A 14,987-nucleotide genomic window follows, 5' to 3' on the forward strand; every position below is an offset into this window, starting at 1 on the left:
TAGATGGATATACAAAACTCACATATTTGTTCACCGATGTAAAATGTAACAATTAAAAATCAAATCCTTTATAATAGGAAGAGTGTTATATAACTGGTCTAATATATACATTATATTTGGCATTGTATTAGCTTGTAAACAGCTTCCTCTATTGATGTCATATAAAACATAAGCTAATATACACAGTAGGAAAATCCACTCATACATTTCTGAATTTTATTAGTCATGTTACATAAGAACTTTTCTCCATACATAGATTTATTTAAAAAATTTGGTAGAAAAAATACTTCTTTGGGATGTGTATGAGGACCACACAGCATAATGACAAGACGGATCATTAAAGAACAAAGAGCTTCAGATTATATGCAGCTGAAGATTTCTGTTGACTGATAAGCAAAAATAAATACAGTCTGAAAGATTAGTAACATGCTCATTCTGAACACTGTTGCTGTACGTTGAGGCAAAGAAACAGATGACAGTGGGTCGATTCCACTGTCTGAACCCTATATACTGTATAAAAGAACCTTTGAAACACCTGAATGTGACGTTTTGTTGTTTCTTTAAATAACAAGTTTTGGGTTTCACTCTATTTTTATTAAATTATCTCGTAACCATTAACCACTGTTGGGTCGTACCCTGTCATCATTTTTCTTATTGTCTTATAAACCCGTTCTTTGATTTTCTGTCTTTTTAAAGTGTTTTGGCAGATGTGGATAAATGTGCACGTATACAATTTTCTAACTGATCATTGTCAACAGTGGCCGATTTGTATTTCTGTGCTGCCTTAAAAGATGAACTGAATGTCCACTGCAACGAGTTTAGTGGCTTGAACCCTGAACCCGAGTCGAAGCTACAGTTTTACTTTACAACTTCGTGGATGCTGAATATAAGTATAGTCAGAGAATCAATTATCGTGATAAATACATAGCCACAGCTGGACCTTATGCGAGCACGGCTGGGTCACTCTGCATTAGAGTTTTTAGAAATATTTTTTAGAAATATTGAGTGTAATTTAAACATGTGACATTTTATTCCCCCAAAGTGGTTTTCTTTACAAACCCAGATTCCCATCATTCTTCTGTCAAACAGTATTAACATAAAACTTGGATTATTCACGACCTACTCAATACATGTTCTCTTACTGCGCTGCCTCGCAAAAAGTAATGGCCGCCATTGGGAACGTAAATAGAGTGAAAGTTCTTTTGTAGATATCACTAAACTGGGGAAGAGGCTGCTGATGCACACGTGAAATTTCAGTGGGATGTTTCACAATTATGTGTAAATTTCCGAACAAGGTTTTTACTTCCTATGGAGCTGCAGGAAGTCAACTCAGCTTTAAGTCAGACGTCAACCCTATGTCCTAAAAAATTACGTTCCTATACAACTAAACTGCAACTGGATATTTTGCTGCCTTTTATTGATATGTTCTGTATTAACATATTTGTAGCTCGCCATTTAGGTTATATGCCAACATACGGTTCTTATGTTTTTCAAGAGACATAATTGTGTTTGCTGTTTAATTGTACAGGAATGTTATTTGGGCAGTGGTGGGCTCCTCCTGGAGTAGCTCATTACAGGGTCAGCGGTGACTTCACAGTGGGAGCCACACCACCCGCTCTGCAGGTGGCAGATTCCACATTTTAAATAAGTTGAGTACATTAGCAGCACAGCAGGGCCCCGACCTGCTTGGTTCTTACCCCATGGTTTACACTATCTAATGTGCTGTGGGTCTCTGTCAGTATTTTATGCAGTTACTGAGTGTACAGTTATATTTTGCACCACGTCAGTGTCAAAGTGTCATACACTGCTATGATGTTTATGTGGGATTGTGAGACATTTTTCAGGCAGTGCTGATTCTCTCTAGATCGCTTGAACACTTCAAACATTTACATTTAATTTGTATTTCATGCTCTCAGGCAGATCCTTCTTTCTTTGCTCATCACAACCAAACCCAGTCATGGTTGTTCCACGGCTGTTTGCCATGTGATACACCTTCAACTTAAACCTTCCCCAAATCACGGCTCCATTCGTTCTCTGCTTGTCCCTCCATACAGTGACAGTGGTGACACACTCTCCCCGTGAGGTCATGACTCTGGATTTTATAGGAGGACAGCCGGTTGCTAAAATGATAGTTTGCATGAACACTTTTCTCTTTGATCCCCCACAGCTGTCCAGGAGAAGTGGGAGTGCAGCGTATCACAGGTTGAATATGTTGAATATCACAAGTCGGGTTCTAGGGAAGGAACAGTTGGCTGATGTGTATATTGAAGCGGGAGACTTTGAAAATTTGCTTTTGTTGCCATTTATCATTTGACCAATAGCGAGGGGGCACCTGTAGGGAGGGAACAGTGTTGAGGTCGTTAGTGGTGCTGCCTCTCAAGCTAGAAGGTCACTGGTTCGAATCTGGTGCGTGTTAAGTTAATTGATGACTCTACATTGGGATTTGGGACTGGTTGTCTGTCTGTGTATGTCTCTTTGTGTTGGCCCTGAGACAGACTGGTGACCTGTCCAGGGTGGACCCTACCTCTCGCCCAATGAGACCTGGGATAGACTCCACATTATTTTAAATCACTAATTAAAGAAATACACCTGTATTCAGTTTCTCTTGTTGCAAATGATGAAGAAAATGGTGACACCACCCAAAGCGTTATACCGTAAATCATTCCTCCTTCATGTACTTCAATTTTTATCTATATACATATAAAATAAATATCATAAGAAATTTAAGAATTTAATAAAGACACAACTCCTGCTATCAAATCAAATTCTACTGCCTTGTTTCTAGCACAAAAAATACAACTAGATCTGTCTTTCTAGTCCGCACCTGCCCAATCATTTTAATACAGTACCTTACCAACCTACAAATGATGGAGGTACATGGTGAGCAGAACAATTTGGATATTTGCTGTGTAATTCAAAAGCATGTGTTTACGCAGAAAGAGTGTTTTTAACAGCATCTTATTTTGAAGGGCTTGTGTTCCGTCTGGGACAAAGTTCATCACGTGCAAACATGGCATTAAACAGAACGGAACATCCTCAACTCAAGCGGAAGAACAGCTCCCAGCTTTGGCAGCCTTTCAAGGTTTTTCACACGTTTCAAAAGTATCCGGAATGCTTTGTATGTGATAAATGACCATTGTCAGTTTTCTGGGCACATCCATTACTTATATCCCTAAGATCGAGCCAACTCTAATGTCATTCATCCAAACCGGTACTTGGGCCAGTACTTGACTTGAGTACGTTTTGGTGCCGCTCCTCCATGGATGTTAGCCTTTGCTAGAGGAGCTCTGGGCGGCGGCGGCGGCTGTGAGGTTTTTCTTCTTTCTTTGCTTCTGTCTGTGATGGTGAAGCCTCGCTCGCTGTTGTCATGCAGGCTGACTCTGGGCAAGAAGTGCGTCGAGACGTGCTGGGACTTGACCCGTGGGCTTGAGCCCATTTTGGCTTTCCCTCTCTTGTTGAGGGCCACGAACCACTCCCGACCCGTCCTTTGGTTCTTGTGGATTACTGAGGCATAGGTGTTGTAGCTGTTCTCCTGGAAACGCTCCCTGAACTTACAGTCGTCCGTGAACCCTTCCTACAAAGACAGGGAAATATAGGCGTTTAGTCCTTTGTGTTGGGGGTTTATGCAGCTCAGCTCAGTCAGTGAGACTATGCGTGATTAAGAAAAATTTAAATTGGCTACCTTTTATAAGTGGTTCCACATGTTGAATTTCTTGGTACCTAATTCTGAATCTGTTCACATATAAACAAAACTCAGCTGCAGAACATGTGGGGATTTGTATTTGCATGCTACCATGTAATCTAACCCCCGTGTTCCTCTCGTTAGCTGATTCTTATATAATTACCTATAAGTAATGGAAAGAAAAACGAATGGCTTCTGTTTCTTTACATGGAAGCTCTGACCATCAGACATCTGAAAACGTATCTGCTCTCCCTGATTTGCCCCCCTGAAGACACTTTATTTGTTACTCCCAATCCAGCACAAGTCTACACTCATTCTAATATACTGCTATTTGTGATCAAAGCCAGATGGTCAGTTTCATGAAGCTTTAGATGGCTACGAGGTTACAAAGCAGTCCAGAAGTCAAGCTTACAAAATGCAGTGTCTAGTTGAAGGATTAGTGTAATTCTTAGGAGCTGTTATCCATGTTATCGTCACAAAATTTGAATGTTATACGTTTCCAAAGCACATGTTATACAGTTTGCAACAGCAGAGCATAAATGCTGAGTTTTCATATGATTGTAATATTTTTGAAATCATTCTGATGGTATATATATGTTGATGTCTGTAGACATTTTTGAATCATTTAGGGAAAACTGGCAGTCGAGTTTAGTTTCAGTCCTTTGGAGCCGGGATAAAGGGGCGGGGGCAGAGAGCTTGCCATAAGCTGTGTTTCCACTCCCAAGTTCTTGTTACTTTTTTCCTAGGAAATAAAGGCCCAGGAACCTGTCTGGGATTAAAGCCCAGTAAGTGTACTGTGCTTTAAATTTCTCCAGCAGGACCAGAGCCCTGGAAGATTAACCCAATTAGCCCACTGGTAGATCAAAAGTATCGTGGCCAATTGCTTTTTACATCAATAGGCCAAAGGTACCTTTCCCCAGTACCTGAAACCTTTTCGAGAACTTAGTTTCTGGGGGGTCCTGCCGTGTTGAGGGTAGGCTCTTGGACTTTACTTCTTGGGAAATAAGTACCAAGACAATGCCAGGTGTATAAAATGCTACACAATATCTGACCAGTCAGTGATGTTCACGTGTTCACGACATGCCCCGGTAGTTCCTGGACTGTCAGAAAATGCCTCCCTGTCCTCCAGCCAAGGGCAATTTGGAGGATTAAATTTAGCCCATAGTTTCTCTGGTGGAAAAACAGGAAGCGTAGGTTCTGGAAAGGGGTCCCGGTCCCTAGTAAAACCTCCGGCGGTGAAATGGGCCGACGGAGCAGATTCTCCTCAAAGCTGATTGTTTGTAGAGTTAAAAAAACCAATTGAGATATTCGCGTCATGAATGTACAGTACTGTAGCAGAACAACAGCCAGTCTTCGCTGAAAATGTGAAGAAACTGTATCTCTGGCATAATGTGTTACAACCTTGCTGTCATTGACAGACTGAGTTGCAGATATTCACTGCATGTTCCTTTTTTGTACCTAAAATGATCTCAGATAGGAAAGTCTGGCACGCACCCAGGGATCCCTGGTTACTTGCTGCAGTATGACTTCCTTGTATAACCTCCTGCCATTCTGAAGTAAAACAAACTGTTCTGCTTTGCTGAAGAGTGCAGCGTAGCATAAAATGATGCCATTACAGCATTTGGTAAACATGCCAGTCACAAGAGAGCGCGCCGCAGCCACGGCAGTACAGTACAAAGCTTTAAGTTATTCCGAGCCACTGAATGTTCCTTTTGGCTGTTGTTTTTCAAGTCGATTAGAAAAGTATATCGAGCTCTCGAGTCGCTGCTACGGGTGGATTGAATGATTTAACAGAACACTACATTTTGAGCAACATATGAGCTGCGGTACCAGTGATAGAGTTACACAATTGGAGAGAAATGCATTGGAGCATGTATAAATGTAGCCTCACACATATACAGGCGTGGAAGAAACTTTGGCTCCTGTTGTGTTTCGTAGGATTTGATGGCTGCTCTCAGAGAGATTCCACAGATCTTATTGTTAAAACCATAATGCTTGTACAGCTGGTTAACCTGGCTCTTGCCCTGCTGGATTGGTCACACTCTTTTAAAGGGGGCTTTCCCATGATCCTTGGGACAGAGGTGGAGAGTTACCGATGACTGTTTTGTTTATTTTTTCTTTTCTATATTTCTTCACACGTGTCCTTTTCATTCTTACCCTTATTACCAAGAGATGGATGGGGGGGGATTTGAAGAAAACTTTGTTTTAATATAAAACCTATTAGATGCCAGACAATTCATATTTTTTAATTGTTATTTAGACCCCTTAGTATTTATTAATTTTATTTTTTTTGTGTCACATGTCAGAGATAGAGACATGACTGGAATGTCACTGGTTAAACCGCTCATTTGACAATAGCGCATTAATTTGATAATGGCACATTATCAAATTAATGAGGTGCACCTGTATATGGCCCCCTCGTTCGTTTCAAATAGGGTGGCCAAAACATTAAAACCATCTCTTAATATAATGCACTCCCGTTCAAACTCCACCACCAAACATTTTATTCTCAATTTAGCTGTTTAGCTTTTTTCAAGGAAATACAAAATAATGCATCTAGTGTTGAGATCAGAAGCAAAACGCAACCGTAACGATGCTAACATGCAAATGTTTGAAATAAACAAATTAAGTTGTCGTTGGGTTAAACAACCTTAAAACCATGATTATCTGTAGAAAACTGCACCAGTCCATCGACTACATGTTGAGTTATTTCCCCGGACATTGGCTCCTGGCGTTAACTGGTTCACCAAAGTAGCTACGATTCATGAACATCTATATGAAATTTCATAGCCAATCAAATATTAATATTAAGTGTTATCCGCACTTTGTGTTCATTTTAGATGTCTTTTAGTTTCCTCTCTGTCTCCCAAATCACTCAGTGTTTGTTCAACTAATGCAGATGACCTTTTAACCTTTCATGAGATTATGTTGGCGATGCCTTAAAGAGTAGGTCACTCAGAGCAATGTGCATCTGTCTCCGTGCCCATTATTCAGCCAATATGTTAGCGCTATGAAAACATCTAAATATTAAATATGACAGACGACGCAACGAGATAAGGTTCAGGGTGTCACCTGACACCCTGGCATGAGGCCTAAGCCTGTCTGTGGCCCCCAAGGTTTACATCCACCCGAATCATCCAGGCAGTTAAATAGAACCATGCAGCTGTAGCCACAGATTGGAGTTTTAGTTTGACAAATATTTCTGAGGCGGAGCTGCTCCGGAGGCACAAATAAGAGCCAAGTGCAGTAGTTGGAGCCAGAGAACCAGTCTCTCAGAGTGCAAGGTAACTAACTGGCAAAGCTACAATATAATGCAAAAACAAGACCTGATCGAAACATGACATTGTAGTTTAGTGTACACACTGCATTTATTAGAACAAATATAAAACTCTGAAAAAACTGAACTGTGGTCAGTGGCCAAACAAAATTCTTCAAAAAAATGCAGAGCTGTCAATCAGCAGATAGAGTTGATTGCATCCCCCACGAAAGGGTGTGAGATGCAGAACTGCTGTGACTGTTCCATTTCCAGTGTATCTAAAATGAAAGAGGTTTGTCCTGTGTGGGTCAGGAATGGGCTCAGCAAACGTCCGCTCATTGGACTTTGTGTAGAGTGGACAATTTGACCTGATGGTGGCAACAGCGGGACACAGTCACAACATTAACAGGTCAACAGAACATCGTGATTCAGCCTCTGGGGAAAAGGAATATTAACAGACTCACTCATTCCTAGCAAATGATCATGGGGTAACTAATTTGGTTGTATCCATACCAACTTGAAATGATTTCATTAGTGTCGATAAGAGTGAGACGTTACTAATAGCTTGCACATTTACAACCGTTTACTTATTATTCTTACAAACTACTGTGATGTGTTTTGGCCTCTGAGGGACGTGACAGACTAACTGCCGGCTTGGTGTGTCCCTGCACTAATAAGGTTTCCTTTAGCAGTTCCTCCATTTGGACATTCCCCACCGCATTGTTTGACTGGTACATGAAACAACCAACCCCTGTAAATGCAGGTCGCTGTGAATGCAGCAGCAGCAGCAAAAGGATCTTTAGCCTGAGGCGGTGCCCAGCAGGGCGCCGTTTGGCTTTGTTGTACTGCCGTCTTTTATTATCCACGTCTGCTCCGTTTATATTAAAATCTCGTTTGGGATGTGCTTTGACCCCAAGAAACTATGGATTTGCTGGTGAGCCGCACACGGTAACAGTAACATTAGTTCATTTCTAACAAGCTGCGGCAGAGAAATTCCCTTTGATGGAAGATGCCACGTGGCTCCCTGCTGACAGGGATTCATGAAACACTGCGGAGAGCTGAGGGGGCATTAATGGCCAGCACTCAGCATGAACACCCACAGCAGCTCGCGGACTCTCCGCCTCACTGATTGTCGCTTGCCAGGCTGATTGTTTATGCAGCATATTGATTTTCACTTTGTGGCTGACTCTTTGGTATATTATCAGCTGTCCCAGGCAGGACTTAATCTGCTCTTCCCATTAACACATGCTAATAGGGAGCCGCTTCTGTCTATACGCCTGCCAAGGCTCCCACAGCTGACTCGTGAGTGCGGCTGGTCGCTGGCCGAGCGGCCTGCTTACGGCAGCAAGGCCAAGCTGCTGTGGGCAGATTTGGGCTTACTGCGTGTTTGGGGGGGGATTTGGAAGTCTTCAAAAGTGTGGCTAAAGATTACAGTGGTATGCCATGACATGCTGATGTCAGATTGGGGGATTTTGTAACGCAGCACAGATGCAAAGCTGCAGAAATGGAAAATAAGCCAAATAGAGCTACACGAGGAAGTGTTTTGATGGAGAAATCGAGCCATTTGCACAAAATAAGATGCCGATTTACAGCCCTTTGACCAATATAAATTGTGACGCTACATGTAGATATGCACATTGGCAGGAAGTGACAAGTAAGTAATATGGAAATGTACTCTGGACGTTTGGGGATGGATGTGTAACACAGTAATCTAGCCGTGCGATGCAGCTGAAATTTCAGAAAGGTTTGCAAAGTCTGCATCAAACCACAGTCACCTTCCAGAATTAATCCATGTGGCCGGAGGTTTTCTGAGCTCTCCCCTTTTTTCAGTCATCACACAAGTGGCTCTGTCGCTTCTCACACGAACACAAAATGTCACAAAGGTCTTCGCTGAGAGACTGTCCAAGAGATTCGGCCTTTATCCCTGTCTGTCTGTTCATTCTGCCCAACGAGCAGCTCTCTGGAAGCTTCTTAAGCTCTTTTAGGTCACCGTTGTGGTTTTAGAGCGCATTGCTGCTTGGTTTGGTCTCAGCCCCCCTATCAGCGTTGTCTCCAGCGGCAGCGGGAAGCTGTTCTCTTTGGAACAAACAATCTGATAAATCCATTGCACCTTGAGGGTGTTGTAGTTATGCTCTTACTTTAACATCCACCGTATGATTGGATAACAAAGATCTACAAATAAGTCTCACCATCAACCAACTCTGCCCCGTCAGCAGCGTGCATGTGCCGAGAGTGAATTCAAGGGTACAGGGTGGTGCTTACCGTGGCGTGGAGCCGTCCTCTTTTATTCATGGCCAAGAATCTATTACTGTAGACCCCTTTGATGCCGATGACCCCCTGAGAAACAGCAAAGAGCTCCAGGACACCTGCGAGCACAAACAAAATAACACGATCTGACAATCGACTGGTGACAGGGTGTATTTTTAACTCCGCTTGTCATTTTCCCAAACTCCCTGCTCCTCCGCAATCTGCTGTCATGTCAACCATGTTCTCCAGTTCAGCTGCACCTTTGGAAGGTTCATTTTCATTTATTAATTTGTTTCAATTTGTCTTGAGACCTCACATTAAAGGGCAACTCCACCAATTTTTCAACTTCCTATAGCTTTACTTTAAGATATAAATGTACACGAATGGTTTTAAACTTCCCTCTGGTTTTCCTATAGTAAAATATTCTTTGTGCTTCTAACTAAAAAAATAAAAAAATCCTCCAGATGACATCACCCAGAGTTTTTCATCATTAGGAGTTCAGAAAATGTCATCTGGGGAAGCTGTAGGAAAACAGTTTGACCATGATAACAAACTTAATAGTGTGGGATGACATAGCCTGAGAAGACATGATCAGAACTGAAGGTTCCTGTAAGTGATGTCACTCAGAGGAACTTAGCTTTTGTCAGCTAAAACAAGTGAGATATTTTAATTTCGGGAAATCAGAGGGAGGTTTCATTGCCTTCAGTTACATGTACTGAGGCCTAGATCCATAAAAAGTTCAATATCAGGATCACAGAGCGTTTACCATTTCCCAAATATTGGATTACCCCAAATACAAGAAGATTCTGATACAACCTTCTTTTACAACTTTGTGTGGAAATACTTTCTGTAGGTAAGAAACCAAAAGAAAATATTGTAGGAAGAATCAAACATATAGCAGTGAATTGTCCGTTAAGGTGCAGTGTGTTTCTGCAGATATGCTCCGTTCATTTTAACTCAGTGAAAACTACAAGTCAACGATAAAGAATTTGTTGCGTCCACTTTATACTTTTTCAGATGTATGAACGTAAAGTTCACACTTTATTCTTGTTTTTCCTTTCTTGTTCTAAATCTCTTTTGTGGTAACAACAGGAGTGGTTATTGTTGTAAACTTCTAACCCTGATAATAAAAAATAATGGTATGATTCAATTCATAAATTTGTCCTCAAATATAAAAAAAACCCTCAAATTTTATTTTAACATTTTTCCAATCATTAAAGTGAGCTGTAATTTGTGCTGGATGTGCTGGAACACAGAAGATGCTGGGATAATCTGCACTGTGCGCAAAGTCTATTTAAGGGACATTTGAGGCTGGTGCAGCTTGCGGGACTAATGGTGGCATTAGCATCCTTTGTGTTTCCATCCAGCACTGTGGAGTTTAGGTGTGGAGCTTAAAACCAGATGTTAGCATTTAAACACAATGTTTCCACAGGAAGAAAAAAACATCTTTTTGCCTGTGATGGGCAAAAAATGCTGAATATTTGGGAGATAAACACGACTGGTGGGCCAATAATTAAACCGTTAATTGAATGTTTTGAAGGTTGTTATGGATGACGGGTATTTGACAGTGGTAACCCAGTGGGCCAGTTTGGTTTTTGACAGTGTTTGTGTATTATTTACCACCAGAGGTTTTCTTTCGAACGGCGATCTGGAATATTAGGAATCTAAGTCGCCCAGTCTCCCACTTGTCTCCAGCGCTGTCATGCAGGCTTCAAAGCCACATGGCTGTCGCATTGAAATCCTTGTAACCTGACAACTCTTCAAAAAGGGGGGCCGTGGAATGGAGGCACAAGTGCACTTTGGCCTGTTTTGTCAGCGCATGAGCAGTGGGGTAAAAAACTAAACTGGAAAAAATCTGTATTTAAGCTTTTCCCAGTTGGTTTCGTCAAAGGTCGTGCTGATATTTGGTGGCAGCTGTAAACTGGCGTGTGCTGATAATATCCACCGTTCATATCGTAAGTTTGGGACGCAGTGGAGTCTGTAGACTGTTTGTGAGTATTATTCATTCATTTGAGTTAAATAATGTTAAATTAAGATATTAAACATTTTGATTAAGAAGTCAGTTGACTCAAGATAGTTTAACTTGTATGACTGGTTTCTGAAATCATGTTTCAATATATGTCATATATGTGAAATACAGTGTGTTTAGACTATGACAAACAAAGTCCTCTTTAAAATGTGTGTTTGGCTGCTTTTTTAACCTTCCAGTTGACTTTGGTACAAGCCTAAAATATCCACAGTCCATAGGACCGTGGAAACATGCATCACGTCAGTGTGAGCTGCAAAAATCTCATATCCTTTGTATCAACTGGCAAAGTGTTTTCCCAGACATGTTGTTTAATGTTGCTCCGTGTGTGAGCTATTTTTTTTTCTCTCAAGCCAAATCCAGCAATTTTCATGCTAAACAAACTACACAGTTTCACAATTGTCCTGTTTTTTTTTTTTTTGTTGTTGTTGTAATCACAGTCAGTGGTGCTAATGGGAAATCCAACACATCCCTGTGTCTCACGGCCGCACCTGTTACTTCCACAAATAGTCTACCTGCCAACATCCCGGAGAGACACAAACACGTCAACCAGATGGCCGCTGCTCAGACATTTCACGGGGCTCAAACCTAAGTTTAGGTGCGCGCCCCTCAACTCTTCCTGTGTAAATCATCATTGTTCTAACCTGCTAACCTGGGATGTCATTTGAAATAGATTTAGCTGCAAACAGAAGGCGATTAATCAGAGCAAATGCAAGAATGTACTGTGGACTCGAGTGCGCATTCTCAGCGGGGGGCACCGGACTCTTCAGCACGTCAGACGTGTATAATGCAGTAAGTAAAATGTTCCGGGTGAATAACCTACTCAGCTGGTTGGGCTCATGGCTGCCGTTGACTCTGCCGTCGGGATGAATCTGCAGATGGAAGCCGATGCCAACCCTACAGTAGAGCCTGCAAGTCCTGCGTCCCGAACGGATCCCCTCCTCCAGAAGCTGGCGCTCCAAAGAGACGTGCCCAGCTCCGGCGGCGCAAATCAGGTGAGCGAAGGTAACAAGGTAAAGAGAAACATTCATTCTTCCAAAAACGAGACACTCGCTAGTCCACTTCTAGCATTTTGGTGTCGCTCCTGAGGTGTGGGCACCGATAAACCGTGCGCACGGTACGCACGCATGCAGAGCCCCTGGGCATTACCCCGGCTGCAGTAGCTGGAGCTGTTGTGCTGGCACGGGGATATTTATAACGCCAATGATCTCACTACTCGATGCATGCCTGAGCCCTAAAGAACGCTCTTTCATCCGGATTTTGTCGCCGGGGTGCCACTCCTGCTCAGTACCGATCCACAGCGGCGGGGCGTGAAGGGAACGCGACCGACACCGCACATTTTCCAGGGAAATGTCCGCGCCAGGACGCACCGAGCGCGGCATTTTACGCACAGCGAGACATTTTAACAGATTGCGAAAGCGATTAACTTGAAAACACACGAAAGACTGATACTTATGCAGGAGCTTTTTTTTTTTTTCCCAAAGAAGAAGAACTGAACCCAAGTAATGAGGCGTAGGGCGCAGACGGAAGGACGGTCAGGTTCGCGCAGCAGAGATCCTCAGGTGGTGCAGGAAAGCTGGAACACTGGCTCCCCGGGAAACCCAGGCAGCCTTATTTATAGACTTTAGACCACGTTATCATCTGATAGAACCACATGGCTACAGGAGAGTGTGTCAATGCTCAGAAGAGCAGTGCACGATGTCAAAAAGACATAATGTGATTATCAGATAGACTGTGCACCAGTATGAACAACACACATCTTTCATTTTATCCCTCATTCCCTCTTTATGCTCTCAAAATCTACCATATTTGTAAAAGGTCCACACACTAAATCATTGTGCTTAGTCTGACCTTTCTAGTTATAAGTAAAAGAAAAACGAAAAACAGCTTTTTATAGCTGCCTGAAGGTCACAGGTTCAATCCTCCCCTGATTGCATCGGAAGGAGACACATGTATTACAAAAGATGGAAACCTGTAGAGCTGAATCCCCCAGCTGAAAGTGGGGGAGGAGGGGGTGTAGCCTGTACACAGCCCTTAACCTGAATTAACTGATCTGATAGAATCTTAAACCTGTGTTGTTTTATACACAAAGTGAAACTGAGCCTTTTTAAAAGTTTCCGTTTTATTGGGTTTATTAGTGCTATTAGTTTTCTTCACCTTGTCAGTGTGAAGAGTCTGATCTTGTACAATTTAATCAAAGCCTTTTTCATGTAACTATAACTTAGAGTTTTAGGGTTTAAACAGTGCATCCAGAGAAGTATAATGTGTTTCTTTTGTTTCCATAAAAACTTAATTTCATCAGTTGAATGGATTCTCAGAATTTAATTCATCCAACTCATTTTATGTAAAAAAATTAAATTCAAACAACTAATGTTTATAAGTTCTGATGGTAAAAACTTCAAATTGTAGTTTGAAAGTATAGAACTTCAATATTTGGGTTATTTCAGTAAAAATATTAGTTTAGAGTGTGGTACAGGTCTGAGAGACATGACAGGGCTGTAATGATAAGTCTTAAGTAAGTAAAGTAAGTAAAAAAGAACGTACTGAAGAGATGCTCATCAGCAGTGGGAGGCTGAAGCTGAGTTTAAAATGAAGCCACAACCTGCAGAAATGCACACATACAAAGAGTGAATTCTGCACACGATTCCCTTTGCTTATACCACATCAGAAGGATGTTCCTGCCAGAGTTACCCTGAGTAAATCGTCCTCACCTGTTCCTCACATGTTCCACTATTTCATCATTTAACCATCCTAAAAGCATCTTTCTGTAAGCTTTGAACCATGGCCACGTGTCCGGTCGAGCGTATTAATTTTCTATCTTCACATGCATTCATCGTAATCCTGACCCTCATTGTTTTCAGGGGCCCAGCTATGTTTGAATTTGATTACCCCCTCGCCCCGCAGTGGATTAAGGCCTGTGTAGGGGCCTAATTGTCTCTGGCGTGCAGAGCCGTGGCCGGGCCCACGTTACCTTTTATGTAAACAGCAAGGCAATGTTTAGTCCCACTGTCCTAATGGCCGGTCATTCCTGTGAGGCCATTCCAGTAACAGTGAGGTAATCCTCCAGAGTCGTATAAACACGGATGATCCTGATTGATTCTCCGCCCGATTGATCCCAGCTTTTAACAGCTTTTTAGTCTAAGCAAACAGCAGACAGCAGGTCCTGCTGCAGCCCTGGACCGTCTGAGCCCTGCGGCGGTGATCAATCTGAAGCTTTAGCTCTCACTCACTCACTCGTGTTGGTGCTGAAATACTTGAAAAAGTCAGTCGACTAAGAGTAGGACACTTTTTTAAGGTCTCGAATTAGCTTTCAACACTTGTAGCACTTTGCACACAAATCATATTTGAAGGACAAACTTTGCGTGACTCTCAAGGCTTCCTGCAAGTATGAGAGGGGTGACAGGATGAACTGGTGGGGATGGAAAACAACAGCAGCGAGCGGGATCGGAGCCGTTTTATTAAAGGGCGTCTTTAGCCAAAATGAGCTGCCTTAAAATAAAGGTGCTCGGTCACCTTACAGAGAGGGCGAATCGCTCAGACATCCTGTTGGACTCTTGGATTCTGAGTCGACTTAAGGCGGATGGTGCGAAACAAGAGAAGGCCAACGCAGCTAAAAGAGTAGAGATATAGTTAAAAACGAAGCAATAAGTGGGCTAATTGTTTGTCCATGTCCAAACGAGAGAAGTTCATTTACTTTAGTGGCACTTCATTGCTGAAAGTTGCCAGATCTGGACTGTTGAGGACAAAGCCTCATTGTCCTCTGGCTTTTAGGAGAT

General features: G+C 42.3%; 1 protein-coding gene across 1 annotated transcript; it reads right to left on the reverse strand.

Annotated features, from left to right (window-relative positions):
• Positions 1-210: 210 nt before the first annotated feature.
• fgf5 (fibroblast growth factor 5) lies at positions 211-12,872 on the reverse strand. Its single transcript, XM_067522584.1, has 3 exons — positions 12,035-12,872; positions 9,201-9,304; positions 211-3,574 (listed from the first exon to the last, which is right to left on the reverse strand). The coding sequence occupies exons 1-3, from the start codon at positions 12,240-12,242 to the stop codon at positions 3,200-3,202; spliced, it is 687 nt and encodes a 228-aa protein (XP_067378685.1). The 5' UTR covers positions 12,243-12,872; the 3' UTR covers positions 211-3,199.
• Between the last annotated feature and the right edge of the window lie 2,115 nt (positions 12,873-14,987).

This window comes from Channa argus, chromosome 11 (assembly GCF_033026475.1).
Source record: "Channa argus isolate prfri chromosome 11, Channa argus male v1.0, whole genome shotgun sequence".
NCBI lineage: Eukaryota > Metazoa > Chordata > Actinopteri > Anabantiformes > Channidae > Channa > Channa argus.

Bases quoted from the DNA above. Each gene is read 5' to 3' on its own strand.
- fgf5 (XM_067522584.1), bottom strand. From the start codon at position 12,242: ATGAATGTTTCTCTTTACCTTGTTACCTTCGCTCACCTGATTTGCGCC. The intron at 9,305-12,034 runs GTAGGTTATTCA...TTGTGCTCGCAG, and splicing joins CCATGAGCCCAACCAGCTGA to GTGTCCTGGAGCTCTTTGCT. The intron at 3,575-9,200 runs GTAAGCACCACC...CTGTCTTTGTAG, and splicing joins GAGGACGGCTCCACGCCACG to GAAGGGTTCACGGACGACTG.